The following is a 27328-nucleotide window of genomic DNA, read 5'->3' on the forward strand; positions in this document are numbered from 1 at the left end:
CTGAAAGAGGGGGAGAGAAGAGGCGTTAGCACAGAGGGCCAGAGGAGAGGAAGCAATCTAGGGGCTTCAGGCTGTTACTGAGACCCGGAGGCTGCCCCTGGCCTGGCTGCAGGTACAACAGGAGGAGAAGGTGGCTCCTTCAGCAAAGGTTTAGTAAGCTTCATTAAAAGTCGGGCGCTGGGTGGGCCCTGAGGGAGGCTTTTCAGCTGCACCTGCCTAAGGCGTGCAGCGCTCCCCACCTGCCCCCTCCACCATTGCCACACATGCTCTGAGTAGATCAACTGGTGCCCTGGATCCCACAGGCTCTCACTCTTGGACCAAATCCCAATATGCCCATTGTCTTAGCCCTTTCTAGAAACTCTCCTTTTATCACTTCTCTGTCTATTAAAAAATTTTTAAAAAATCAAGCCATCAAAACATATCCATCCAGTCTCCCATTCTCTCAGGGCTCAACTTATAGCCAGTTTATTGGATCATTTCATGTGTGCTGATGTATTAATGAATTACACCTCCCAGGGGACACAGACATTTAAACTGGATCCTTCCATGCTCAAGGCCAGAGCTAACACATGGGCCCGATAATCAGACTGGAAGGCACTAAAGCAAGATGATGGACACAACATTTGGGGACAGAAACGTCTTTGAACAGGTGCTAAGCCCCTCCTGCCCTGCCTCCCTGCGATAACGGCACCCATTCACTGAACTTCAGTGATGGGTCCGGCTGAGCGCTAAGTGTTTTGCAAATACTAGCCCCCCCGCTCACGCTGCCCTGCAAGGCTGGTACTGGGTAGGTTTCACATCCCATCTTACAGACGTGGAAGCGGAAGCTTGGGAAGACTGGGCAGGCTGTGGCCTACACATCGGGTATCCCTCATTCCACAGTGACCTGAGCCGTTAGGTAGTTACACAGCCCAGTGGAAACTCAGTCTCTGGTTGGGAAACGATTCAATCTTTCTGAGCCTCTGTTTCCACATCTGTACAATGGAGACAGTGGTAGCAGCCTTGAAGGCTATTGATGTCCTGTCCATATCTCTGCAGCCTTCATAGTCCCTGTGCACACCCGTGGTTTCCTCCTGCATCTGCTTCTCTCCTGGGGCTTTCTCTGGCAGACCAGACTGCAAGTGCCAGAATGTTTATGCTCCCAGGGGCAGCACCCAGCCAAGGATGGGCAGGAGCCGGGAGATAAATACCCAGCTTCTGCACTCCCCTGCAGGACAGGGGGAAGTGTCCCCTCTGAGGCATGCTCTACACAGCCTCCCAAGGGCCCACCAGAAGACCTGCTCCTTAACACATCCTGTGTTGATTCAGTCTTCCCTGCTCCCTGAAGGAACTGCCTGTGAGTCCTTCCTGCTTGTGTGGCAGCTACTGACTCCTGCCTATACTGCCCTAAAGTCCTGGTTCTCTTCCCAACCATCTCAGCCTTGTCCCACCTCCCTTCCAGATGTCCCAAGGGGTCTTGTCATCTTTCCGCTTCACTCCCACAACCCCCCACAGGTCCCTGGGCCCCTTGACCAGCTTTTCCCAGGGAAGAAAAACAACACTGGTCTGTGTTGCTTCCTGACAGCCACCTCCAAATGTCAGAGCTGGGTAGGGACCTCGGGATCATCTGTTCCACCTTCTCCTTAATGACGGGGAGACAGAGGCCCAGCAAGGGGCAGGGAGCATCCATGTCCCACAGCAAGCAGTGGTAGGGCCAGAAAGATCTAGAAGGAGGCCTTAACCTGAGTCAATGTCACCAACAGCCATCAGCAGTGACAGTCTGTCAGGCAACTTAACCACATAGTCAACCCCACCATCCATTTCCCTCACCCTGAGGTGGGAGTCAAAGACCAACCAACAGACAGACAGACGCACCAGCAGCCTGGTGCCAACACATGACATCTTCTGATGCCTGGGGAGGCCCCATTTCATGCTCATGAATCACCCAGCTCTAGTCCCTGAGCAGATTCTCAGTGATGTCCCCAAGAGAAGGATCCCTAGATGGCTTGTGGGAAACCAGCCCCTGGAGAACTCTCGCCCACATCCCCTACTACAGTCTCTTCATTCAGGGACTTCTCCCAAAAGGCAGCCACCACCAGCTAGCACTCCTGACCCTACAAGCGTACCAACCCTCTGCCGGCCCCACCATCCCCTCCACCAGACCAGACCTGTTACAGCCAGCTGTCACTTGGAAACCATCTAATAAACCTCCCAGCCCACTGCAGCGAGCATCCGATGAAATGATACACCAGACAGCTCTGAAAAGTAGGCAGCAGGGGCTACAAGTAAGACCCCACTTTTATGTATAATCATTCACACCAGGGTAGGCTGACATACCCGGGCTGACTTTCTCACCCTGAAGTGTGCTAGGTTTGGGGGCAGGGACATCTGTCTGGATTTAAAGAAAAAACAAAATGCCTTAACACTGTAAGTTAAATACCTTCCCACCACAGATGACTACAGCGGTAGAACCTGAGGCACAGTGTGGAGCCAGAAAGTAATAACGAGGGGTGGGGTTGGGGACTTCTCTACTAAGGAAAGCACTGCGGTTTATCTTTGAATTCTATAATGAAATTCTGTAATTACATAAAATCCTAGAATGTTCAAGCTGGAAGGGACCTCAGAGGTCACTTTTTCCAACTCCTGTATGAATCAGGAATGTGAGACTCAGAGACATGGCAATTGACTCCTGTAAGGTCTGGGTCTCCTCCAACTTTGGGTCTGGAACTCAGGTTTAGTCATGTCTAGGCTAGTAAGAAAGAGAGTGAGACCCTGGATTTCAGCCTGGGGTGTGTGTGTGTGTGTGTGTGTGTTAGAGAGAGAGAGAGAGAGAGAGAGAGAGAGAGAGAGAGAGAGAGAGAGGGGTGGGCTTTTATCTTCGAAGACAAGTAGAGTAGACCGGCTTTTCTTGGTCCTACTCACTCTCCCAGCTGAGCCAGAGGCACATACTAGACTAAAAATAGAATCCAGCCACCTGGCTTCCATGGCTCCCTGCCCAGTGACCTCAGGACTCTTACTGAGTCCTGGGGCACTGGTCACTCTGGCAATGAGCACCCAAGCATAATGCAAACCCTCTCTACTCCACTCTGCTGAAGTTATCCCTAAAATCCTTCCAGTCTCATTGCTATCCTTCCTCCTAGATTTTGTCTCTCCTAGAACTGACCAACAACAATTTCCTCTTTCCTCTCCGAGCATTCTGGCCTGTAGCATGCAACCTTTTGGCTCAGAGGACCCCATTACCATAAGCAGCACACCCCAGGCTGCAAAATCATGGGTGCATCTGTCTCTCACGCTGGTTGTGAGCTTCTCTAGGGCAGGGGCCCCCGCCTCTGCCACAGGCCAACCAGCACCTCAGAGTAGGAGCCTGGCAAGTTGGATAGATGAAGAAAGACCAAGAAGAACAGTCAGATGTGTGAGCAAAGCTCTCGTCTCCTGGCCTGGATGGTGCACAGTCACTCTCAGGGACAGTCCTGTGTACTTGCTCTTGGCTAAAGTGTAATGGTTAAGTGCATGGGCTGTGTAGTCACACAAGTCACAACCATCCCAGCCCTGGATAGGTGACCTGCCTTCCTTGTGCCTCAGTTCCCTCATCTGCAGAGTGGGGCTAAAAATAATTCACTGCTGGGGAGATCAGATATGTAGAGCAGCTGGGACCCAGTGAGGCTCATCAGATGGGTCAGTCATCATTGGTCTGGTGCTGAGCAGAGCCGTCACTCTCCTGTGGATGCTCAGGCTTCCTTGGCCCAAGCCACCTCCACCCTCGCTGGCTCAAGGAAGCCTCCCTAACACACACTCCCAGAGCCCGGCTTGAGTATGTGTTGAATCCCTCCCCTTGGCTGAGAGCAGCCCCTCCCCCCCAGCCTCAGCTCCTCCTCAGCCCCCCTTCTTTCCCCCATCTCAGCCTTGAGGACCCTTTGCCCCCTCACCTAGATCCCTGCACTCTACACCCTCTGATCCCTCACCTCGTCCATGCTTGCCCCATCCATCCCTCACCCCAAATGCCTGTCCTGACAGAAACCTCAGGGCCCGCTGAGCCTCCTCTCTTGGTCTTGAGATGGTGGCTTCACCACATGAAAAATGAGCCTCACATTTCCTGGGACTCACCCCTGCCCCCCGGTGTAAAAAGGCAGACTCATGGGTCCCATTCCCAGAGTCTGGTTCTGTAGATTTGGAGCAGGGCCCCAGAAGCCATGTTTAAACAAATGCCCCCTGTCTGCCCCCCACCTCTACACCCACTGTATTTCTGATGGCAGTAGTCTAAATACAGCACCACATGGTGGGACACGGAGACACTGCATCTTAGGGCCTCAGCTTCCTCCGCTGCAGATGTCAAGGACAACAGCATACACATGTGCAGCACTTGAAGGCTCTTCAAAGTAAAGCACCTTCTCCATGACCCTCACCCTGACCCATGAGGACTCCCAGGCTCAGAGACAGTGAGTGATCGGCCCACAGACACACAGCCAGCAAGAAGCCAGGTAAGGAAACCAGGTCTTCCCCCACCCCGAAGCAGGGCCCAAGCCACGAGGGCACAGACAGACCAGACCACAAGTGCTTTTTCTTCACTTTCTGTCTTTGGAGAGCTCAAAAGGAAATTTTTTCCAACAGACACAATGTAGTTTTTCCCCAAAAGAGCATAAAACCCTTCAGCTGTCCATACGGCTGCCTGGAGCTTGGCTTCTTTTGTTCCTTAAATCAAGGCCAGGGAGGCAAAGCTGAGGGCCCCTTTCCTCCCCACTCACCCTCAAGGAATCATTTCCAATTTAGCAGCAGCAAGAAAACAGTCAGAAGCCTCCCAGGCCCCAGGAAAGACAAAATGAGAGCCCCTGGAGGGTGCTAAAAGAGGGGCCTTTAGGAGTGCTAAAGGGGGGTGACACCTGCACCTAAGAGGTGGGGTAGAGGTTGGGGTGCTCCAGAGGTTGGGGGACACAGCCCTCCCTCAGAGACCCCCAGTCTGAGGGAGACACAGCCCTGTCCTCAGGGAGCCCCAGTCTGAGGGGAGATACAACGCTGTCCTCAGGGATCCCCAGTCTTGGAGAACACACATTTGCTCTTGGGCTGAGATGCTGGGTGAACTGGCCATTGCACATCCCTGGTCGTCTCTTCACAAAGCCCATAAATGGTGCATCAGCACACTGACAAGGCCTCTGGCTGCAACACAGAAAGCAGCACATGAAGAGCTCATGCGCTCAGCTTTTCCTAAACCAGGGGTCCTTAATGGAGGCCATGGGCCCCCTGAAAATGTAAAAATTTGGCATATTGGTACATGTATATGGATGCATTGTACCAAGGAGTTTTCATCAGATTCCCAAAGAGATTCACAAGGCTAAAAGAGTTAAGAAAAGATGGCTTATGGTCTTCCCAACAACCCACCGTAAGCATCCCTCCAACCCAGGCGGACAGGTGGAGCACTGAGAGCATAGACTTGGAGCTTCATTGCTGGGTCCAACACCCAGCTCTGCCCATTACTAGCTGTCTGACCTCAGGCACATCACTTAACATCTCTGGGCTTCGGTATCCCCATCTGTAAGGAAGAGGTAATAATAGTTCCACCCTCCCAGGAGTTTTCTGAGATTAATACAATTATATATGCAAAGCAGTTGGAACAGTGTCTGGCACATAATAATTTGCAATTCAGTGCCTGGCATACAATAAGTGCTCAATAAAGGCCTGTGGAGGATGAAGATGGCTTTTAGGGATCATGGCATTCTCCCCTTGATGCTCCCTAAAGCCTAGCTGGAGCAGGACCAAAGCACCCACATGCCCATCTGGCTGTACAGCCTTCCTTGGGGACAGCAGACTAGGGACAGGTGAGCCAATGTCAGGCAGAAACAGGAGTCCTGATGGTCCCATAGAGACCCCTTGAATTCAGGGGCCCACCAGCATCACCCCATTTCTCTATGGAGCAATTCAACACCAAATATCTGGTAAATGGGGTGAGAGAGGGATGACATAAATCTGTGCCAAGTCCTTTGTTGGGTACTTAACCTGTGACGCCCTACTCATCAATGCCAGGTGGTGGGTGCTGCTCCCGTTCTTCAGGCAAGGCAGCTGAGGCTAGGAGGTGCCACCTGGCTTGTCGGGGACCATGCTAAGATTTGAACTCTGAAGCTCGAGCTCATCTGGAGGTGTCACGGGGAGCACTACCAAAACCCAGGGTCTCCCAAAGCCCCATCTGGGCCAGTAGTGCCCCCTCAGAGCCTCATTGCCCTGTTTACTGCCCCCAGCCCCACTGGATCTGCTAAGAAACCAATGACTGAAGAGAAGTGGAGAGTTTCCCATCTCCTCCTGCCCTGCTCTAACAGGCAGAAGTAATCCGAGGAAAGCAGGGAGAGAGCTGGGGAGGAGAGGGACCTTGGCACCCAGCCCCTGGCACTCGCCCATCTCCCCTTTCAGATTCCGTTCCTCGCCCATGTGCACTGTCTCCCTGCCAAGCAACCCCACCAAGGTCTAAAAAGCAATTTTGATATGCCTTAAAGAGCTCTCCTTCCTGGAGCTACTTGCATTTTTATTACTATTAATTATTGTAATAATTGTCCCTCCCATGCTGCATGACCAAGGGGAGAGAGCATGAACCCTGGCCTCAGATGCAACCAAGCTGGAACCCCCACACAGTCACAAAGTAAGTCTGGACAAGCTACTTTACCTCAGTTTCCTCATCTGTGCGTGGGTCACATACCTGCCTTGTGGAGTTGTTGTGAAGCCAGTAGCTTACAGCAGAAATGTAGGAAACACGCTCCATTCTCTCTTTCCCTTGTTCCCCCTGCTGTCCCATTCGTCACATCTTAAAGGTTTCTACTTCAAAAAACATCCCAACTCTGTCCAGTCTTCCCTGTGCCACTGTCACCGTCATCTCTCACTTGGAGGCTGCAGTGGCCTCCTGCCTAGCACGTGCTTCAATCCCTGCCTTTCCCTAGCCCTCTCCAGTCCATTCTCTTCACAGCAACCAGAGAATTTGTTTTTAAAGGTCAATCAGAACTCCTGTTTAACATCCCCCACCACCCCGCAACTGCTGTTAGAATAATAAGTCAAACTCCTTATCGTGGCCCACAAGGCTGTGATCTGCACCCGTTTCCTCTCTGACCTCATCCTCACACTGCTCAAGCAACACTAGTCTCCCTGCAGTTCTGCAAGCACACCAAGGTCTTTTCTGCCACAGGGCCTTTGCACTTGCTGTTCTCCCTACCTGAATCACCCTTCATCTAGATCCTCCCTTTAGATCTCAGCTCAAATGTCACCAGCTTGTCCTGTCTAAAGCATCCCCAAAAGCCACGAACTTACTTGCAGAGCACTTATCGCTATCAGACATTATTCGCTTAATGAGAAATTTGTATATTTGTTTATATTCCACCTCCACCCCCATGTGAGTTCTATGAGGGAAGAGAGTTTGTCTTATTCACTACTATATCCACAGCACTTAGAACTGTGCATGGCATGAAAAAGACTCTTAATAGGAAATTAAGATCAATATCAATTATCACGTAAATGAATGTGTCAGTAGTGTTCAGTTATTGGTACCTATTACCATTATTAAGCTTATTTAGCACATTGCAGTTTATATAGAACTTCACAGACTTAATCTTTTTGTCTTTATAACAATCCTAGAGGATGTGGACAGGGCCAGTATTTTCCACCATTTTACAGTTGAAGAGACTGAGGTTGGAGGACTTAAATGACCTGGTCAAGGCCTCAGAGATGGTAAGCCAGGAACTGACTTTCAGTGTCCTGCCCAGGATTCATCAATACCCAAAGGCATAAAGCTCTCCTATTGGGACCGTCAGGTGCTGTGCTGGGCCAGCAGAAGAGATGGTAGAGGACAGGTACCTTGCAGTGTTCTGAAATCACACTGAGGCTTTTTTTCTTGCCTGGTGAACTAACAGGAAGAGAGATAGTCAGGGGTCCAGGCAAGCTGTAGTTGGAGACTCAGTCCCCAGTTGCATATCACTGGCTGGCCGGTGAATGTAGGAAAATCCGAGGAGCCAGTCCTCAGAGGATGCCAAACTCTAGGTCCCTTCTAGCCCCAGGGAGCTCAGGTAGCCTGCAGGGCCATTTGGAGAGCCTCCTGAGGCAGATGTCACAGTTGCCTATCAAGCAAGCATTCCCTAGTCTCTTCCTGCTGCTAACAGAATCCACATTTGTTCAGACCTGATAGAGACCCCCTGAAGTCAGGGAAGGTAGGCCCCCATCCCTAGTCTAGGGGTAAACACAGGACCCAGTTTGGGCCACTGAAATAGAAAGGGAAGTCTGCTGACAGATTTTGGGAGAGACTGTGCTTCAGAACTTGTCAAAAAGAGGCTCTTGGCCCTACAGCTTGCTTCCTGTCTTTGGATGTGGTTGTGACATGTGAAGCAGAGGCAACCATTTCGTCACAATGAGGCACAGAGTAGAAAGATAGCTGGGTCCTCGATGGCAAAGACAGCCAAGAAACCAGCCCTGAGATAACCTACCTCCAGACAAACAGTGAAAATAAATGTAAAAAAAAAAAAAAGAGAGAGAGAAAAATAAATGTATTTCCGGTTTAAGGCACCATCAGTCAGATTTTCCGTTACTCACAGCTGAAGCATTCCTAATTAAACCTTATTCTTCTTTGCCCAAGAGCTTTCCAGCCTCATTCCCTGACCTCCTCCCTACCCTTTCTTCCCAAGGGTAGGCCATTTCCAGCAATGGCCTTGAGTCTGAGCAAGGAGAACTGTGAGCTGGGAGAGGAGAGACGGTAAGCTACCACCATGTGGTCTGGATACCATGGAAGGCTGACATGTCCTGTGACTCTCTGGTCTCTGCTCCCTGGAGATTCCCCCAGGTCTGGGTTTGCCTCTCAGAGCCAGAGGCATTCCTGAGCAAGGAAGGCCTCTCCCACCCCTGAGGAGAGAGCGTCTTCCTCTTCATCACACCTTCATAGTTGGTACCCAGGCCTCTACCATGATCCCCATGGAGACCTGCAACCCCCAACCTCAAGAAGCCCTCAAGGCTTTGAAGTCTGAGGGAACTGGATTTGGATCCCCTTCTGCAAAACGTACTAGCTGTGTAACCTTGGACAGATCCCTTAACGTCTCTGAGCCTCTATTTCCTAATCAGCAAAAAGAGAAAATACTACTACCTATCTCATAGAACTGTTGTGAGGTTTAAAAGATACAGTAATTGTGGTAGGCAGAAATGTAAGCTGGCCCCAAGATTCCTGCTCCCTGGTGTACACGGCTGTATAATCCCCTTGAGTGTGGGCAGGACCTGGGAACAAGGTGGGATAATAGTCACTCATGTGATTAGGTTATGATATATGGCAAAGGTGATCAGACACTCACTCCTGGGATTAGTTACTTTATGTAAGACTCTGTCATAGCAGACTAGAGGGAGATTCTCTCACTGGCTTTGAAGAAATAAGCTGCCATATTGTATGAGGGCCATGTGGCTTGGATCTGAGGTTGGCCTCTCGGAGCCAAGAGTCATGCTGGTCCAACAACCAGCAAGCAAACTGAATTCTGCCAACAACGAGTAAGCTTGGCAGAGAACCCTGAGTCTTAGATGAGATCGTAGTCCTGCCGACACCTTGATTCCAGCCTAGTGAGACCCTGAGCAGAGAAGCCCATTGTGCAGTACCTAGACTTCTGACCTGCAGAAACTGGGAGACAACAAATGGCTGTTGTTTGAAGCTGCTAGGTTTGTGGTTATTTGTTACGCAGCAATTGAAAACTAATATAATGATCTTAGTTTGAACCGTATCAAAGTGCTATTTGAATAGGTCAGAACAGCCGATTACAGGCAATCGCATATGTCAGCCTAATACAGATGAAAAATGCCTAACACATGGGAAGCACTCAATGAATGCCACAGTTATCATTCCCCTGACTCCTTTAAACTGAGTACTTTGTGTATTCAATAGTTAAATGGACCTCTTTTTCCTAGCACTGGCTTTGACAGCTGCCACGCTGCCCCCAGGTCCTTCCCTCCCCTGCCTGTCAGAAGAAAGCACTCAGAGCAGATTCACACTATCCTGAGAGGCCCAGGGCACAGCTCCTGAGCTGGGCTGCCTCTCGGGCCCCAGGGCAACAAAAAGCCAACCTGAACAGACAACAGAAAACAATAACTCTGGGGCAGAGGCAACAGCTGCCCACCAGCCCCATACCTGCTGGCAGGGAGAGGGCAGCTGTTTGAGAGATTCCAGCAGGGCTAAGCGACCAGGTTGCCTCTGAACTCTCCCCTCCCTGCCTTCCCTTTGTCTCAGGAGCCCACTATGTGGAACTGTGCATTGCTTCTCTAGCAGGACCCTGCCCAAGTGCAAAGGTTTCCTGTTACATAAAAAATGCAAATCATTTTTCTTAACCAGCATGCTGGTCCAGATTCCTACATCAGACAACAGATGCATAGAGACCCGAAAAACCTTGGGGCCTTTGTGGATGGGACACCTGACAGGTAAGTTTTGATTGGATCTGCAGGATGCCTAACAAAGTTAGGAAAGTTCTGGAACAGATTATCAAAGGAAGAAAGAGCTTTTGGCTCAAGGGAGAATGGTCTTTAAAGTTATATTTTCTACTATGTCATCTGACCTACCCTCTCCCAAAACAACCTCTAAGAATCTCTAGATCGATCAGATCTCCAGGGCCCACACAAATCCTGGGACTCAACTATAGAGACAGATCTTTATTTACTTCCAGGTGTCAAATAACACATATAAATCACTATTCATGGATTAATAGGCTTAATACTCAAAATTGGTAAGGATTATTATGTTTCCTTTACAGAAGAGGAAACTGAGGGGCAGACAGGTTAAATAGCTTACCCAGGGTCATAGGAACAGAGCTGGAATTTGAACCCAGGTAGACAGATGCCAGAGCTCACATTCTTAACCATTGATTGCAAACAACCAAAACCTTTCTCATCTTCCACCCTTAGTTTACCAAAGTTGGTAAAAATAATTGCTTGGGAGTGGACTATAGATTAGCCCACGACATACTTGACCTGAAGCAGGGGCTTGAACATGTCCATCCCACAGTGTCATCTGCCTTCAGCAGAGACTTGACTGGGCCCCCATGGTTGCCCTGTGCTCCAGCTCAGACGTGCCCTTGCATCAGGCAGCTTTGCTCAGCTAGGAGTGCACTAGGATAGGCATGGCAGGTGGTTGGGTCCTGCCCTAAGCACAGAGCTGAAAGGTCTTGGGGATACAGGGGGTGGTAGGAGCCTTTGTAAGGAGCAAAGGGAAAGGGAACTTGGAAACTAGGGAGCCAGAGATGGCAACTAATGATCTTCCCTGAAACAGTGGCTCCCTCCACTCCAGCTGCCCATCCTGAAACCCCCTTGAGTTCTCACCCCACCAGTCCCTCTGCCTGCCCTGCTGTTCCCTGCCCACCAGCAGGTTTCACCTCAATGCTCAAGGCAAGGGCATCCATAGCCTCCTCTCCTGGGACCCAGTCAGCCTTGCCCACAGGGTCCAGGGGAGAGGGACTTGACTCTCTTTAACTGGTCACTATGGAGTGAAGAATAGGCTGGAGAAAGCCACTCTGTGCATCTCTCACTCCTCCCTCATCTTCTCCCCCTCCTTTTTTTTCTTCTCTCTCACTCTCTGTTCTAGAACTTGGATAGTTGGATCCAATGGAGGCAAAGAGATGGATCTACAATGTCAAGTCCACCCAAACTGTTTTCTCATTCCCTCTGTTCCAAATGACTCTTCCCTCCTCATCCCTCCCCACCAAAACCCACTTCCCCACCCTCTGGCTTTCTGGAGAGCAGGAGCAGGTCAGACCCTCCTCAGGCTGCTGGATTGTGTCCCCGTAGAGTGGATGGATGCGGGGGTCAACACCAGAACACATCCCTCAGGAACCCAGATGCATTCTCAGGCATCTCTTATGCAAGAGGTTTCAGTCCTTTGGACATCTTCGCTTCTAGGAAGGACCAAGTGCTGTTATCTTAGGGTAATCATTGTAGCTACTTATTGAGCATCTACTGTGTGCCAAACAAGTGCAAAGTAGTGGGCTCAGTGCTTCATGTTCCTCTATTCCTGCAAGTTGATTCCTCCATCAGTATTTGTTGAGTGCCTGCTATATGCCAGGCATTGTTCTAAGCACGTCAGCTACCTTGGTGAACAAGGTTTCTCCATGAGTACATGTGGCTCATTGTTTGTAACTGTGTTGAAGCAGGGATTGCATCTGACTCCAAAGCCACAAGACCTTCTGCCCTCCATCTCCTTTCCTCTCCACTGGAATATGGGACTTGTGGGTACAAGTCAGGGTGGAAATCTCTGACCTCAAATGCTTACACGGTTGCTTTGAGGGAGGAGGGATGAAGTCTACACACCTGAGAAGCCTTAAGAGAGTTAATCCTCAGTATGTTAGGGACGCCATGGTCCAGGCTGAGTACTCAGGGCCCACGGGTCACAGAAGACAGAAATTTGAGCAGAGTGGTTCCTGGGTGAGAGGATGCCTAAAAGTGTGGAGCATGGGGCCAGGCCTTTCACGATGGGGGCACATGAACTGGCAAAGACAAAGGAGGAATGAAACCTGGACAGGGAATGGGCTGTTCAGAGGCTCGGAGGTGGGAAAGATCCCGAGAAGACTCTGAAGACGACAGGCATGATTGAACACTGGCAGGGAGTGTCAGGTGCAGGGTGTGCATGCAGGAGAAGGGAGGGCGGGCTGTGGCAGCTGCTGATGGCTGAGGAGGTGAGATTGGAGCTAATGGGCCATCAGGAATCTCCCAGCAGAGTAATGGCAAGATACAAATGGCATTGGAGATTATCCTGACAGCACTGTGTGTGGGACCATGGGGGAGACAGTTGGAAGCTATCACAGAAGCCCCTGGAGTGCCTGGCTCGGTTGGGGTGGGGGGGGGGGGACGAGGGAGCAGCTATGTTCAGACTCAGCAGCCCTCACTCCCACTCATCCCCAAGTGTTCAGGAGAAAGTCCCCCTGACTCCCTCCCTCTTTCATGCCCTAGCCCAGCCTCTCTGGCTCTAGCTACACCTCCCCCAAACCACAACTTTGTAATATAGGGCTGGGGGGCCATGAGGGTCGATAAAGGCTCTGACCAAGGAGGGACCTGGAAGAGAATGGGGTGGGCGATTTGGAGGGAGCGCACAGCCAGGGCTCCAGAAATGCTGTTGGTTATCTGGGGTAGGGGGAATGACATTTCCGGGGGAACTTCAAGGTGGGCTTGCAGTCCCAGCAGTAACCCCAGGCCAGACACAGAGTGACTGCACTAGGACAAAAATCCCCTCTTCTTCACCCATACACTCTTACTGCCTGGGGAAGCAGAACCTGGGGGAGACCCCCAAGCCCTGTGTGACATGATTGGGGATTTGGGGGTGGTAGCCCACAAAAATGCTCCTCCTCCTCCACTCGACTCTAAATTTTCACAATGTTCTATTCCTTTGGCTTAAGATTTTGGACCCAAGTTATTGTCCTCTAATGATGCCACTTTAAGTTGTTATCAGTTATCCACATCTCAGTATGAATGAGTCAATCTGATCCTTTTGCAAGAGTCGATATTGTTGTCGGTGGTGAACGAAGACTTCAGAATCCTGGGGTCTAGGGCGGTGGGTGGGTGGAGGAGGAGGAGGGGACCGGGATGCTGGGGCAAAGAAGGAGGAAGGAGAGAAGAAAGCAGGGCACAGAAGACAGAGCCTGGACACGCCTGGGAGGGATGGGGGCAAATCGCTCACTTCTCTATTTGGGGAAGGGTAGATCAGAGATATTCTGAGTGGAGACCCTGGTATAGCCTTTCACCTCCTCCCTCTCCCCACTCAGATGCCCGGATCCCTGTTCCTGTGTCTTCATATCTCCTCGCAGCAACAGCCCGGAGTGCAAACTTTCCGGGATATGACCCCAGCCTGGCTTGCCATGCCGCCGTCGCCACCCGAAGCTGGGCAGGGGCTCTTGGCCAACCGGCAGGGGCGCATCCTGGAAGCCAGGACAGTCTGGGAAGGGGGCGCACGGAGGTAGAGGGTCGAAGCGGCAGGGACCCCGGGGCTCCGGGGTCCAGGAGCAGGGCAGGGGGACCCGGTCAGTGGGAGGCTCACCTGCAGGACACGGTGATCTCCACCTTGGTGGCCGGGATGCTGCCCGCCAAGCAGTCGAACTCGCTCAGCGACGCCATGTCCTCGGGCTGTTCCATCGCCCACCGCACCCCCACCCCAAATTAGTCAGTCCCTGCGCGATTCACGCCTCCTCCGGAGCGACTGGAGCCCTGGGCTCTCCCCCAACTACGGAGCCGGCAAGGGGAGGAGAGAGAAGCGTGAAGAGGGGGCGTGGGAAGTGAGAGAGGGAGGGTGGCGGGGGAGCGGGGGCCGCGGGCAGAGGAGGGGGCGCGGGGGGCGCCGCTAACAGGCTGGGAGCCCGGCGGAGAGGGACAGGGAGCCCGGGGGGCTAGGACGCAGCGGGGAGAGGGCACCGGGAGGGACGCGTGGAGTCGTGGAGGGGGGCACAGGGAGAGGGGTGTGCGGCTGTGGGCGGGCGGAGAGGGGCGGCGGGGGCCGGAGGCGCCGGGTGGGGAGCGGGCGGCGGAGGTGGCGGCGCTGGCAGCGCGGAGCCCGGAGCGCCCGAGCCGAGCCGCCTCTCGCTGGGTCTTGGCGCGGGCGGCGGCGGGGCTGAGATGAGGCTGCGAGCGCCACCTCCTCGGCTTGGGCTCCGGCTCCGGGCCGCTCCGGCTGCGGGAAAATCAAATCTGCCCGAAGCCACCGCCTCCCGCCACCCGGGGCGGGCTGCGTGCGGGGTCCGGGAGCGCCAGAGGGGGCGCCCGCAGGGGCTGGGGCGGGGCCGCGGGCGGGGTCTGCACGCGGTGCGAGTGTGTGAGCGTGTGTCTATGTGTGTGTGTGTGTGTGTGCGTGGCGGGCGTGGAGATGCGGCTACAGACGCTGGGGATATGGGAGTGACAGCCAGAGATGGTCCCAGTCGCGCGCGTCTTCGTCTGCGCCCGCGCCCCACTCCCTCACCCCACATCAGGGGTCTCCACACTGGGGGAAGGAGGGGACTTTGTGAACTAAGGGGTGCCTGTCTGAGAAGGGTCTGTGCAGGCGGGAGGACGGACGTATGCAAAAAAGACCCCCCAAGAAGCTTGGGGAGGAGGGTCTCTGCTGAGCGTGCGCTCCACACGGGGGCTGATTTCAGTCCAGAAACAGGCTCTACATCTCCGGGGGAGGTATGTGGGGGCGACCCCAACGCCGGCAGGGGCGGCCTCGGTTTCCCAGTGAGGGCAGTCTGGCCCAAATAGGGTCGGTGCATGGGCACTTCTCCCATCCCGCCTCTGGTTCTCGCCGGCCAGGGACCACCTAAACCACGCGCCAGCGCCCTGCGCACAGTGCCCAGCCCATCGTGACCACAAGACTGAGCCAGCTTTGGGTCTAGAAGGTTCTGCCACCAGACTGGAAGGACGGTCCGAGCTCCTCGGGCTTCTCTACAACCAGCACCCAGTAGGCACCTGCTGTGTGCGGTGCTCCAGGCCCTGCCCTGGGGAGAGAGGGGAGAGTTGAGACACCTCTCAGAAGGCCCCTTCTGAGCCAAGCCTCTAGCAGCCCCCACCCCGCCCTAGCCTCGCAATCCCAGGCCCAGGGTTGCATCGCTGAGGCGTCTACCAAGGCGCACATAGACTTGTCTCCAGAAAATCCACCCGCGGCTCCTCCTGAGCCTCAGTTTAAGCTTTGCTGAGATGGAGCCTCCACTTCCGCACCCACCTTCAGGCACATTGAATCTGAAGCCAGATGTGCCTCCAGGCCGGGGAGGCCAAGAGCCTAGGGCTGACTGAGAAGAGTCGTGCCCTCTGGGCCTTGCCTTTGGCAGTCGGGCCATAAGAAGGGCATCCAGATTCTGTTTGAAGTTAATTCTCAGAACATCAGATACAGCCAGAGTCATAAATGTGAGAACACATTCCTCGGACTGGGACAAGTGTTTTCCCTTTACCCATGGCTCAGGATCAGTTCAGTTCTGCTACCTGGCACAGGTAGCAAGGGACAGAGACTGGAATTCCCTTGGCAGCAGGGAGCAGCTGGATCAGGAGGTGCCACTTGCCAGTTTGGGCCTGAAGCCCTCCCTCCAAGGAAAGAATTTAGGCTTCCTTTCCTGAGGGATGCAAAACTGGACTTGTAATCTCTATGCCCGCCCCCACCCCCAACATAACTGGCATAGACAATGCTAAAAACGTACTGTGGAATATGTCCTCCATTCATTCCATGAGTATTTACTGAGAACCTGCTGTGTGCCTGGCCCGGTGCTAGGGACACTTGGGAAAGTTTATTGATAACAGTAATTACTACCATTTTATTTTCAAAGAACTGAGCCAGACACCATGCTTAAATTTTTTTTTTAACATATTATTATTGACGTACCATAAAATCACCATTTTAAAGAGTACAATTGAGTAGTTTGTAGTATATTCACAAGGACCATGCATGATTTTAAATTCTCACAATAATTATAGGCATGAGGTATTATTATCCACATTTAATGAATAAGGAAATTAATGCCCAGAGAAGCTAAATAACTTGCCCATGATCATCCAGCTGAGAACTGGCAGAGTGAGGACTTGAACCCATGCAACTGAAACCAAAGACTGACTCTGAGCAAGAGGCTTGACTGCCTCTTAGGATGAGGACAGGATGATGGAAAGTGTTAAAAGCCATTCGTGCAATGAGAGAGCCACAATAGGGAGCCATTTCAGGTTGTTGAACAGATGAGTGGTGAGACTGAAGTTCTCCCAAGTAACCTTATAAAGTGACTGTATTTGGAGTAACAGCCCCAGGGTCTCTCTCTAGAATGATGTAGGTACTTGTCTGTGTCACTCTGTTCCCTCTTAGTCAAGGTATTGCCACTGCTGGTTCTGTGGCAAACAAACAAACAAACAAAAAACCAAATAAAAACACTGCATTGGACACCTGCTTGTGCCAGGTGCTGTCCTAGGCTCAGAGAATAAAAAGGCAAAAAGGACATAGCTTCCATTCCGAAAGAGTTCCCAGGCTAGTGGGAGACCGAGGGCATGCAGACAGATAAACCACAGTGCATTGTGAGGAGTGTTGTTGAGGAGGGTATAAAGGGCCCTGGGAGCAGAGAATAGTGACCAACAGCTCTGCTGCAGAGTGGGAACAACGGAGGGTCAGGGGAAACTGCAAAAAGGAGCTGATATTGACATGGACGTTGAGGATCCTGTCTCAGTTTGGTTTCCCCAGAAGCAGATCCTGAGACAAAGACTTGAATGTAAGTAGTTTATTTGGAAGGTTAAGGGATTGCTGAATGTGGAGTGTGGAAGTGAGACAGGGAAAGAAAGGCAGCCAATAAAAGGTGCTTTATCAAGCCACTTATCACTGTGGGCAACCAGGGCTCCTTCCCACTGAGGAACTTTGGGAGGCTGTTGAACATGCCTCTAACTTAGCTTGGCAGAGGGGTGAGGGGGCCGGGGCATGTATACACCAACTTCTGCCAGTCAATGTCTCAGTGGCTGAGGGCCGCTTCATGAGGGTGTTAATTTCCTGGCATTTCGGGCCTGATCGGCAGTGAGTGGCAGTACAGGTTCCAGAAGCCAGAGAAAGCTGCAGGCAAAGAATTGCAGGTATTGGCAGCTGGATGTGGGGCTGGAACACACCAAACTGGTTGTGGTGAGGGGATGGAGTGGGGCACTGACAGGGCAGCAGCTGTACAGATGATGAGCTTCTGCCTGGAGGACTAGGCTGAGCAGGCTTTCCTAGCAGGGACCAGTTATGATTAAAGGCCAGAGATCTGTGACTAGGGATGCTAGTGTGGCTGGAGCACAGGGTGGGGGTTGGTGGAGGTAGAATGTGAGGCCTGCAAGTGAGGGGCCAAGATGCAAGGTCACGGCTGCCTCCGGGCACAGAGGCTTTTCAGAAGGGGACACTAAAGGAGGGGTGGTCTAACAGACACACCCCAACTGCAAAGACAACCAGTGAGCCTCAGAACATAAAACTTGCTGATCAGGCTCAGGGAAAAATGCTCCAGTCCTTGCTCAACTGAACTGCTGATGGTTCAAAAGCAGCCCCATGGACGTGGCCATTGGATGGGTTATTTCTCCTTTGAGAGACATGATAGTGCTGACTAACCGTGGTCACCTGTGATGTCAGGCAAGCCAGCACATGCTGCAGACGTGCTGTCTGGGCCTGGCAGCAAGATTAGAACCAAGCATGGCCCCAGTCCACTGCCACGTAACTGCCGCTCGTCCCTCTGCTTAGGAACTGCAAGCACGAAATGGGCCATGCCCAGAAGATCTGGAATAATCAGCATCAGCGTTTTGCCTTTGCCATCCAAGACCACAAACATGCTCTCATTTGACCTAATCCGTGGTGTTAATGATGGCAGAGCAATTTCGAGAGGCAACTCACAGCATTGATAAGGAGAGGAAAAGCACCAAGGGCTTAGGAGGCACAGCTCCTCACAGAAAAGGCAGCTGCGGTCCCCCCTCCCCTCCCTAGGCACTTTGTGCAAATGCCGCCCTCCTATCTGCCCTGTTTGAGGCTGGAGATGGTAGGAGAAAAGGGACATAGAAGAGTGGAAGTGGAGTGTGCACGGCACAGGGAAGTGGGGATTGCCCATACTGCACCTTAGAACAAACCAGAAAAAGGAGTTCTTTACTCTGGGTAAATACAACCTTGAGCCAGGTTGGGCAGAGTGTGGGCTAGACTTGAGCCCCCACTTACCCCCTCAGCTGGGTGCAACAGATGCCCTGCACCACTGTACGTGGCTGACCCAAGGAGAGAAGGAAAGACAGAGGGCATGACGGGAACTTGAAACCACCATGGCTGTAAAGAGGCAGGGGCGATGTAGTGTCTGATTCATCCATTAATAGAAATACTAGAAGGGGTTGGAGACCATCTAGGCTAAACCTCTTCTTTTAATGAAAAGCTTAGAGATAGGGAGTGATGGATTCAAGGTTGCCTGACTCTTCCCTTGACAAGAAAGTCCACTTAATAACAGCGAGGTCAGGTACCCAGGAGCAGTGAGGATGTGCCTCAAAAGATGTGGTGAGAAGCTCCGTTCTGTTGGGGTAGAGGAAGAGGCAAGATGCCAGCCATGGGACTCTCCAGTCCTGCAGCCCCTCATTCCTCCTGGAAGGGTGGCAGCCTCCCCCATCACAATGACACCCCATGCTGCCCTTCCCTTCTGCCTCTCCCCACATCACAGCACCAGCTAGCTTAGTCCATGTTTCACCTGGGCAAAGGGAAGCCCCAGGGTCTTCCTGCTTGCAGCCCTGCAGCCTTTCCTGCTCCTAGGATCCACCCTTCAGCCTGCCCTGGCATCTGTCTGCAGCCCGGTGGGCACTGGCTCCCTCTCTCACTTCTCTTGCCCTCCTTTTCCTTCCAGCCTCTCATGCTTTTCCAAGTGAGGGAGGCCTCCCTCCCCTTACTGTCTAGAGACTGGAACCTTCACAACAACCAGGGGATCCACCTAAAAGAGTGTCACTACTCTGCTTAAGGCCCTCCCTTGGCCCCCATCTCACTCTGCAGAAGGACTTACTGGGCTATGGGCTCTGCTCCCCAACCCTCCCCATGAGCTCTCTGACTCCATCTCCTCTCTCTCCCCCTCACTGACTCCATTCGAGCCATGCTGGCCTCCTTACTGGCCCTGCAGGCTCCTGTCTCAGAGCCTTTGTACCAGCCATTCCCTCAGCCTGGAACACTCTCCCCCAGGTCTCTCAGATCCCTCTAGTCTCTGCCTAAATTCCCGTTCCTCGTGGAGGCTCTCCTGGCCACACTACCTAACACAGTATCTTTCCCTCTCCCTCCTTTATTTTTCTTCATAGCATGAGCCTTGTCTATTTCCCCCACTAGGATACAAGCTTTATGCAGGCAAGGTCTTTGTCTTGTTCACTGTTGCATCCCCAGCCCCTAGGACAATGCCTGGCATATAGTAGGTGTCCATTTGTCAAATGACTAAATTAAAAGCCCTCCCTTGTCCTTGGAAACATTGAATCTTTCATGAGGACCCTTGGTATCCACACCTCTCCCAGACAGGGCCTGGGTCTTCCCACCAGACCCATCTCATCTATCCTCCATCCAGCAAACATTTATTAAGCACCTATTGTGAATTCAGCTGTTGAATTGTTGTTTGACAACTACCAGATTGAGATTCTCTGTGGCCAGTACCACAGAGAAGGGAAAGGATTCTTGTGTACTTATTTTATTTACTGAGAACCGGCCATGCAACAACCATAGCAGTTAAGAATTTAACATTGTCACTCATTTAATCCTCACAATAACCCCATGATGCTATTGTGCCACTTAACAAACCTGTACTCCTCTGAGCCATGTTCTGTCTTAGTTCTTCACTAGAGATAGAGAGATGAGGGAGAGGCAGTCTCTTTAGAAGCTCAATCCAGAGCTGACTGTGCTCCTTTTTTTTTTTTGTGGGGGCCTAGTGTGCAATGGCTGCAAACAGCAGCCTCCTTGGTAGTGTGCACAGCCTGTTGCATGTATGGGTTTCCAATGGATGTTCATGTCTCTGACCCAGTGCTGTCCCCAACCTAGGCTCCAGACAAGTATGCTTTCAGAAAGCCACAGGGCACAGTAACCACGGTTCACATTGGTCAAGTTATCATGTCCATCCGCACCAAGACTCAGCACAAGCAACATGTGATTGTTCAAGTCCCCTGGCCGCCAGAAGATCCACATCTCAAAGAAGTGGGGCTTTACCAAGTTTAATGCAGATGAATATGGAGACCTGGTGGCTGAGAAGCGGCTCATCCTGGATGGTCGAGGCATTAAATACATCCCCAACCGTGGCCCCTTGGACAAGTGCTGGGCCCTGCACTCATGAGGGCTTCCACTGTGCTGTGCACCCTCCTTACTCACATCCACTAATAAATCCTACTTGTGCAAAATAAATAAATAAATAAATAAATAAAGGATCTCAGGTCGGTGGAGTTAGAGCACTCATTTTGAGTTTATGTTCTGCGAAATCTGTAGGAGAATAATGGGCATTATTTGCTCCATTTTTTTTCAGATAACAAAACTAAGGTCTGAAGTAGCTCAGTAATTTGCCCAAGCTCACACAGGTAAAGTGGCAGAGACAGGATGCAAACCTGGAACTATGTGGGTCCAAAGCGCCTCTGTATTTGCCGACACCATGCAGCTTCCTTCCAGTCCTCAGAGCAATGCCTCTGCTTCCCCGGCCTCACTCAGGACTCTGTCCAGGAGCCTCAATCTCTGCCAACATGGCCTAGGCCCTGGCACTCCACAAATCTGCAGGGCTTAGTCCAACACAGTGGGATCTGTGCTCAGGGCCTTGACCTTTCCATTTTTTGCTATACCCAAGTGTAGACAGCACAGCCTGTTACCTCCTGTGAGCCCCTCCCCACCCAACACACACACATACACACAGTTAATTCAGTATTTAGTTTGGTGTTGTTAATTATGGGATTGGACTTCAAAGATAATCCAACTCACCTAGATTTTATAGATCTGGAAACTGAGGCCTAGAGTGGGAAAGAAATTTGCCCTAGGTTATTTGCCAATAAGCTGCTATTAGAGACAAAAGTTAAGGCACTCTCACTAGAACCAGAGACTCCTGGATCTTTCTTTCATCTCTGTGCCTTCAAGGAAGGATGGGTCGCTTTGACTTTCTATTGACTGATAAACACAAATGTGCCATCTCTGGGCTTTCCACAGTAAAGGCCAAAGTGACCTTCCATCTCCCCACTCCCACCACCAAGCCTTCAAACCAACCAGAACCAGCCCTGTTGGTTGCTTCTGGGCCTTCCCACTCTGCCCAGACCAAATCCTACCCATCTTTCAGATATCCTCTCTTCCAAGAAGCCAGCCTGGATTCCCTTAATCTGATCGAGTTTCTCCTTTCATGGCATATCAAAACATTTCTCTAGGGCCGGCCCGTGGCTCACTTGGGAGAGTGTGGTACTGATAACACCAAGGCCATGGGTTCGGATCCCTATACAGGGATGGCCGGTTAGCTCACTTGGGAGAGTGTGGTGTTGACAACATCAAGTCAAGGATTAAGATCCCCTTACCAGTCATCTTTTTTTTAAAAAAGTTTCTCTTAGGTAGAATTTTTTTTCTCCTTTCCCCCTTGGTGGGGGGTATGCCCCGAAGGCAGGGACTGGGCCTTCTTACCTTGGTCCTCCACAGCCTGGCCTTTCCAGCCTCAGCCTGCCTCCCTTTCTTTTTGCTAGATTTAATTTCATTTGAACATATCACCGCCCAGCCAGCCAGTCTGCTCTTAGGCCTCCTGAACTCTCTCTCCACTCAATATAAGCCCATTTCCTCTTGTTTGAGCATCTTGGGAAATGAAGAATGAGTCTTCACATTTCTTCAGAAGCTTAAAAGCAAAGTAGATCCTTCCCTGAAGTCTCAGCCTCCCACTAACAGACTTGACGCCTTCCTGATTGTCATGCTCAGGCCAGGGCAAGGGATGCAACAGCCTCTGGACAGATTCTGTTCCTTGAACCCCCTCCCATTTCTCCCCTGCCCCAGTTGCCCTGAGGGTCTGCCTAGGCTGCAGGACTCTGTCCTTCCCTCCTTCAGGCTAATGGGTGCATGTGGGCTGTCATTTCACTGCAGCCCTTAAATTTCCTGTCACTGCTGCTCCTGGGCATCTCCCCTGGCTGTCCTGTACTGGAGCAGCCTGAGAAGCCACTGAGGGTAAAACACTCTTTTTTTTTTCTAAGCTCTAAATTCATTTTCATGCCAAGTTGCCTGTATTCACCTGCTTGGCTACTGAAGGTAACTGAAACATGCACACGAGCCTGGCTTTGTGCAGAAGTTTAAGTCCCGGTGGCCCTGCCCCTAGAGCTCACCAGCTTGCATCTCCAGCAGCCTGCATGATTTCTCCAGGTTTTCTGAGCTCTGGCCGCGCACTGGGAGAGGAGCTCATCAGACACACCTCCTTCACCTCTGGCTAAGAACAGTTGCCCCGATTACGGGAAGTATTTGTTACCCAGTTCTCTGATAATTCTATCAGGAGCCTGGGCAAGGCTCAGGTGTCAGGCTTCGGGAGCTACTGCTGACAGCCCTTCAGAGGCTGCTAGCCGGCCTGGGGGGCAGAGTGTCAGCTTCTCTCCATTCTCTCATCGTATCTCTGCTTCTCAAATTCCCTCAGCTTAAAAATGGAGATAACAATATGCCCATACCGTCATCCCCTCCAGAGTTGGTACGGGATTCCAGTTAGATGAGGAAGTGCTGGGAGCCCCCTGGAAAAAAAATACCATCATAAAATCATAGCAGTTAGACCAGAGCCTGGGCCTCTCATTCTACAGATAGAAAAACTAAGGCTTGGAGAAGGAAGTTACCAAGGTCATACAGTGACCAGTCCTGGCTTGAAAACCAGTTTCCATATTTTTTGAGCTGGAGGGAGGTGGGAGCAAAGGATAGTAAGGAAACTGTCCCTATGAGAATTTATAGTGTAACAGAGGGAGAGCAGACCCCGAGCTTGAAGCTCAGCTCTGCCGAGGCCCAGCCAGTAGATGTGGAACCTTCATGAATGCCATCGGCATTGTGATGCCTTGTTCATAGCTCTTGGGGGAGGATTAAGTGGAATAATGTGTGCACCTGGCACCTCCTAAGCTCCCCAAACACAAGTTCCTTCCCTTCTCTTGTTTAATCTTAAACAGCATCACAAATGCTTCCAAAAAGGGAGGCACAAGGGAACATTTCCCTTCAGAACAGAATGTTGCCAAAAAGACAATTTTGAACTTTGGATTCCCTTTCCTTTGGGGGCTTTTCTTATACAGTGAATGTAAAATGGCCATTTTCCCTATCAGGGTAATGAGGAAGTAGAAATATTACATCTTCCTCCTCCCCTGCCTTGTACACAAGCTTCTGCTGTACAAGAGCTTCCTCATAGGTATGTGGGGCAGCAGCTCTTAATGGAGCTATGGTCAGATCCTCATGGACAGAAAAATGATTTCTATGAGATCAGCTGATTGGTGAGGCTAATACAGTGTGATCCAATAAACACACTGATTAGGGTCACTTGCACTCTCCCTCCTGCTGTGCCTCTGCAAGCCTGGTTCAGCCTCTGCTTGGAAGGAGCTTGGAGACAGCAGAGGCTGGGGCCTCCCAGCCAGCTTGGTCTGGGGATGCTCTAGGATGGAGCAGTCAGATTGGACATCTCAGCCTGTAAGGCAGAAGATTCAGCTTCTAACCCTGGCCTGCTGCCAGATTATTCTTTTTCTATGAAACTTCATCTTCCTCTTCTGTTTGCCAAAGGTGAAAATAACAGGGAAAGAGCTGCACTTGGGATCATGAGTCAAGTTCAAGTCCTAGCCCTGCTTTTTACTAGCCATGCAACCTGGGGCCCTTTATTCTATCCATTCATTCGCTCTGTACAAGACTTTGTGCTACTTCCCTTTGGTTCTGAGTTTACTCATCCAGAAATGGGCATAATAATGCTAACCTCAGAGGATGGTTTTGGGAATTTAAGAGAAAAATATATACAAGAGCGATCCACAGACTATGAAACACAGAAGAGGCAACAATAACTTTGTTCTCTTCTAAGGTTCCTTCTGGCTGACTTTCTCTGATTCTATGACAATATTTGCTGGAGCTGGGCATAAAAGAGGGGGACCCCCGAATTACTTGTTGAACGAATGAATTCAACCGTAAAGTGGAATATTAAGCAGCCAAGAGGCAACTGGCTCTTCATAAGGCACGCTATGGAACCAGGCCTTGGTCACAAGGACTCATCCAGTCCAACCTTACCACGCATCAAGCGCTTCTCCTTCATCCAGCCCAGTAGACAGAAAAGAGGGCTGATCAGCCTGTGCCAACAGAGCACCTTCATAGGCTCATTCTGTGCCAGGATGACATCGTAATTCTAGCCTCTCACAATCTGAGCAGTTGCTGGTTTTCCACATCCAAGGGGTGGCAGGCATGGCTTAGTAAAATCATGAAAGGCGTTGGCAGGTTTCTACCTTTTAAAGCTGCTGCAAGGCTAAACTGCACTCACAGTGGCCTCTAGTGGCAAACTTCCAAAATAGCATACTAAATGGAAACTTGGTAGCTGAAGGAATTTTCTCAGAATGACCTAGATTCAGAAACTTAGGGGCAAAAAGGGGCCTAGTTCAAATCTTTGATGAATGAGAACACTAAGTTCTAGAGGTAAAGTGACTCGCCCAAGGTCACACAAAGGCCTCACATCCCACAAACCTTGTCTACAACTGATCACCTGTGGTTTCAGATGCAGTTAGGGATCTTGAATTACCCCTTTGGAAGAACAAACAGGAACCCAGTTTCTAAATCAGACCAAGTCATCCTTAGAGCGAGACCCTAACATGCTTTTCTCCCCTGCACTTTGCTTCTCTCTCATCTGTAAGATCCCCTATCCTAAACAGTAGCAACCCACTCCACAGACAACAAGGCTCTGAGGCCATAAAGTGCTTTGTAGGCAGTAAACTCCACCACTTTAACAAATGTGCTTTTCAATGCTTCCTCCTCCACACATTGCAAGAATGTGGTGCCAAGAGGAGCCCCAGTGACGGCTCAGATTGGCTCAAGGATCTGGGGGTAGGAATCATTTGCCTTGTGCCAGGAAAGCTATTTTGACATATTCTGGAGACACAATCCCAAAATAAATCAAGCTGAGGAGTTCCAGAGGGCTTAGTGGAAAAGCTTTGCTGCCATACCAGCTGAAGCCTAGATTTGGAGACTTGGAGTACCGCTATTTCTGCAAATGGATATCAATCTTTCTGTGATGGAGAACTTTTTTTTATTTGATCCATTCAGCAATAACCTCAAAGCATTGCACAAGTGCTGAGAAGACTCACAGAGGGGAATAAGACAAAGTCTTTGCTCTCAGAGATCAGCTCAGCAGGAGGAAGAGGCTGTGCAAGGTCGTGGTACTGACACTTTGGGATGAAGAGGCAGGAGAGGTGTCTGGCAGCTTCAGGACCACCAGTAATAATAATAGCTGGCATATTCAAAGTGTTTTCTAAATGCCAGTTCCTGCTGTTAATACTTGTTCTAGCTCATTTAATCTTCACAATAGCCCCGGGAGGCTAGGACCATTACCCCCATTTTATAGCTGAGCAAACTAAAGCACAGAGCAATTAAGAAACTTGCTCAAGTGCACACTGGTGATAAGTGGTGGAGCTGGGATATGAATCCCAACAGTCTGGTCCCAGAGCCCTTTTCCTTCAATGTCATAATTGCTGATGCCATTTTCCCTTCACTTTCTGTGATGTCTACTGACCATACCATCTTACTCATTCTAGTGCCCACACAGGGGATATCAGTGCCACACACCATCTGATGTCCACAGTGCACTGAAGTGGGAACAGAAGGACAATGGCTCATAAAGCTCAGTCATAGCAGTCAAAGCCAGGAGACACTAAAGCTTATCCTGTGCTTTGAATCTCTTCACTCGTCGAAGGCCACCAGGATGAAGCAGAGAACACTGGTCTAAGAGGCAGAAGATCAGGTTATGGTCCTCACTGCCCCTTGCTCCTAGGAAAATCCCTTTACTCAGTTTCATGTTGGACAAATGAATGTGACCTCTGGGACCTACCACTCAGTGTATTGTCTTGGACCAGCAGTCACCATCTCCTGGGAACTGGTTAGAAATACAGAGTCTCTGGCTGAATGCTGAATCAGAAGTGGCCTTCTGGGCCGGCCCGTGGCTCACTCGGGAGAGTGCGGTGCTAATAACACCAAGGCCCCGGGTTCGGATCCCATATACGGATGGCCGGTTCACTCACTGGGTGAGCGTGGTGCTGACCACACCAAGTCAAGGGTTAAGATCCCCTTACCGGTCATCTTTTAAAAAAAAAAAAAAAAAAAAAAAGAAGTGGCCTTCTAATAGATTCTCTTAGTGACTCCTATGCATGGTAAAGTGCGAGAAGCCCTGGGCGAGGGCCCTTGGGGACCATACACTTAATAGTCTGGGTGCCAAACTTCTCTCAGCCATCCCAGGGGCACTTGTTTGAAGGCCTTTTTCAATGGCTTTTCTGCTCCCAACATCAACCCTTCTCCAAAAGGTCTAGAATCTCCTTTCCTTCCCACCAAAGCTGCATCTCTCCTGCCCCTTGATTAGCCTCCAGCAGTCTCACACCTATCTTCATTAGTCTCCATCTAAGTTATAAACTCATCCTTGCCTTTCCTGATAAGCTACCCTCACCTCAATCTATTTCAGATATGACTGAAATGAGCTATCTGTGCACTACTAGCACACCCCACTTTTATGAGACTTGTCCTAACAGTACTTATACTGAGAGGGCATGGACACTCATACAACAGAAGAATTAAGCAGGATTCTTCTCAAACAAGCTCCCTTTACACAGAAACAGGAACTTCTACATCGCTGGCTGTCAGAATTACCAAAAATTGTGAAACAATTCAAGTTGCACTCTTTGAGGTCACATCCTTTATCAAAACTGGCACATGCCCTCATGTGTGATCACTGCAGCATATATTTGGTGT

General features: G+C 50.9%; 1 protein-coding gene and 1 non-coding gene across 3 annotated transcripts in view; one reads left to right on the forward strand and one right to left on the reverse strand.

Annotated features, from left to right (window-relative positions):
* Positions 1–14079, reverse strand: part of CPNE5 (copine 5) — an 87454-nt gene extending 73375 nt beyond the window's left edge. For both annotated transcript variants that reach the window (XM_063097221.1, XM_063097220.1), the window contains exon 1: positions 13985–14079. In XM_063097221.1, the coding sequence (XP_062953291.1) occupies positions 13985–14079 (95 nt within the window). The remainder of the gene's footprint in view (positions 1–13984) is intronic.
* A 6195-nt stretch (positions 14080–20274) lies between these two features.
* Positions 20275–20405, forward strand: LOC134379363 (small nucleolar RNA SNORA70). The gene has a single exon (XR_010023762.1). It is a non-coding gene; the product is annotated as a small nucleolar RNA SNORA70 (small nucleolar RNA).
* Positions 20406–27328: the final 6923 nt, after the last annotated feature.

Source organism: Cynocephalus volans, chromosome 5 (assembly GCF_027409185.1).
Source record: "Cynocephalus volans isolate mCynVol1 chromosome 5, mCynVol1.pri, whole genome shotgun sequence".
In the NCBI taxonomy this organism is placed as follows: Eukaryota; Metazoa; Chordata; class Mammalia; order Dermoptera; family Cynocephalidae; genus Cynocephalus; species Cynocephalus volans.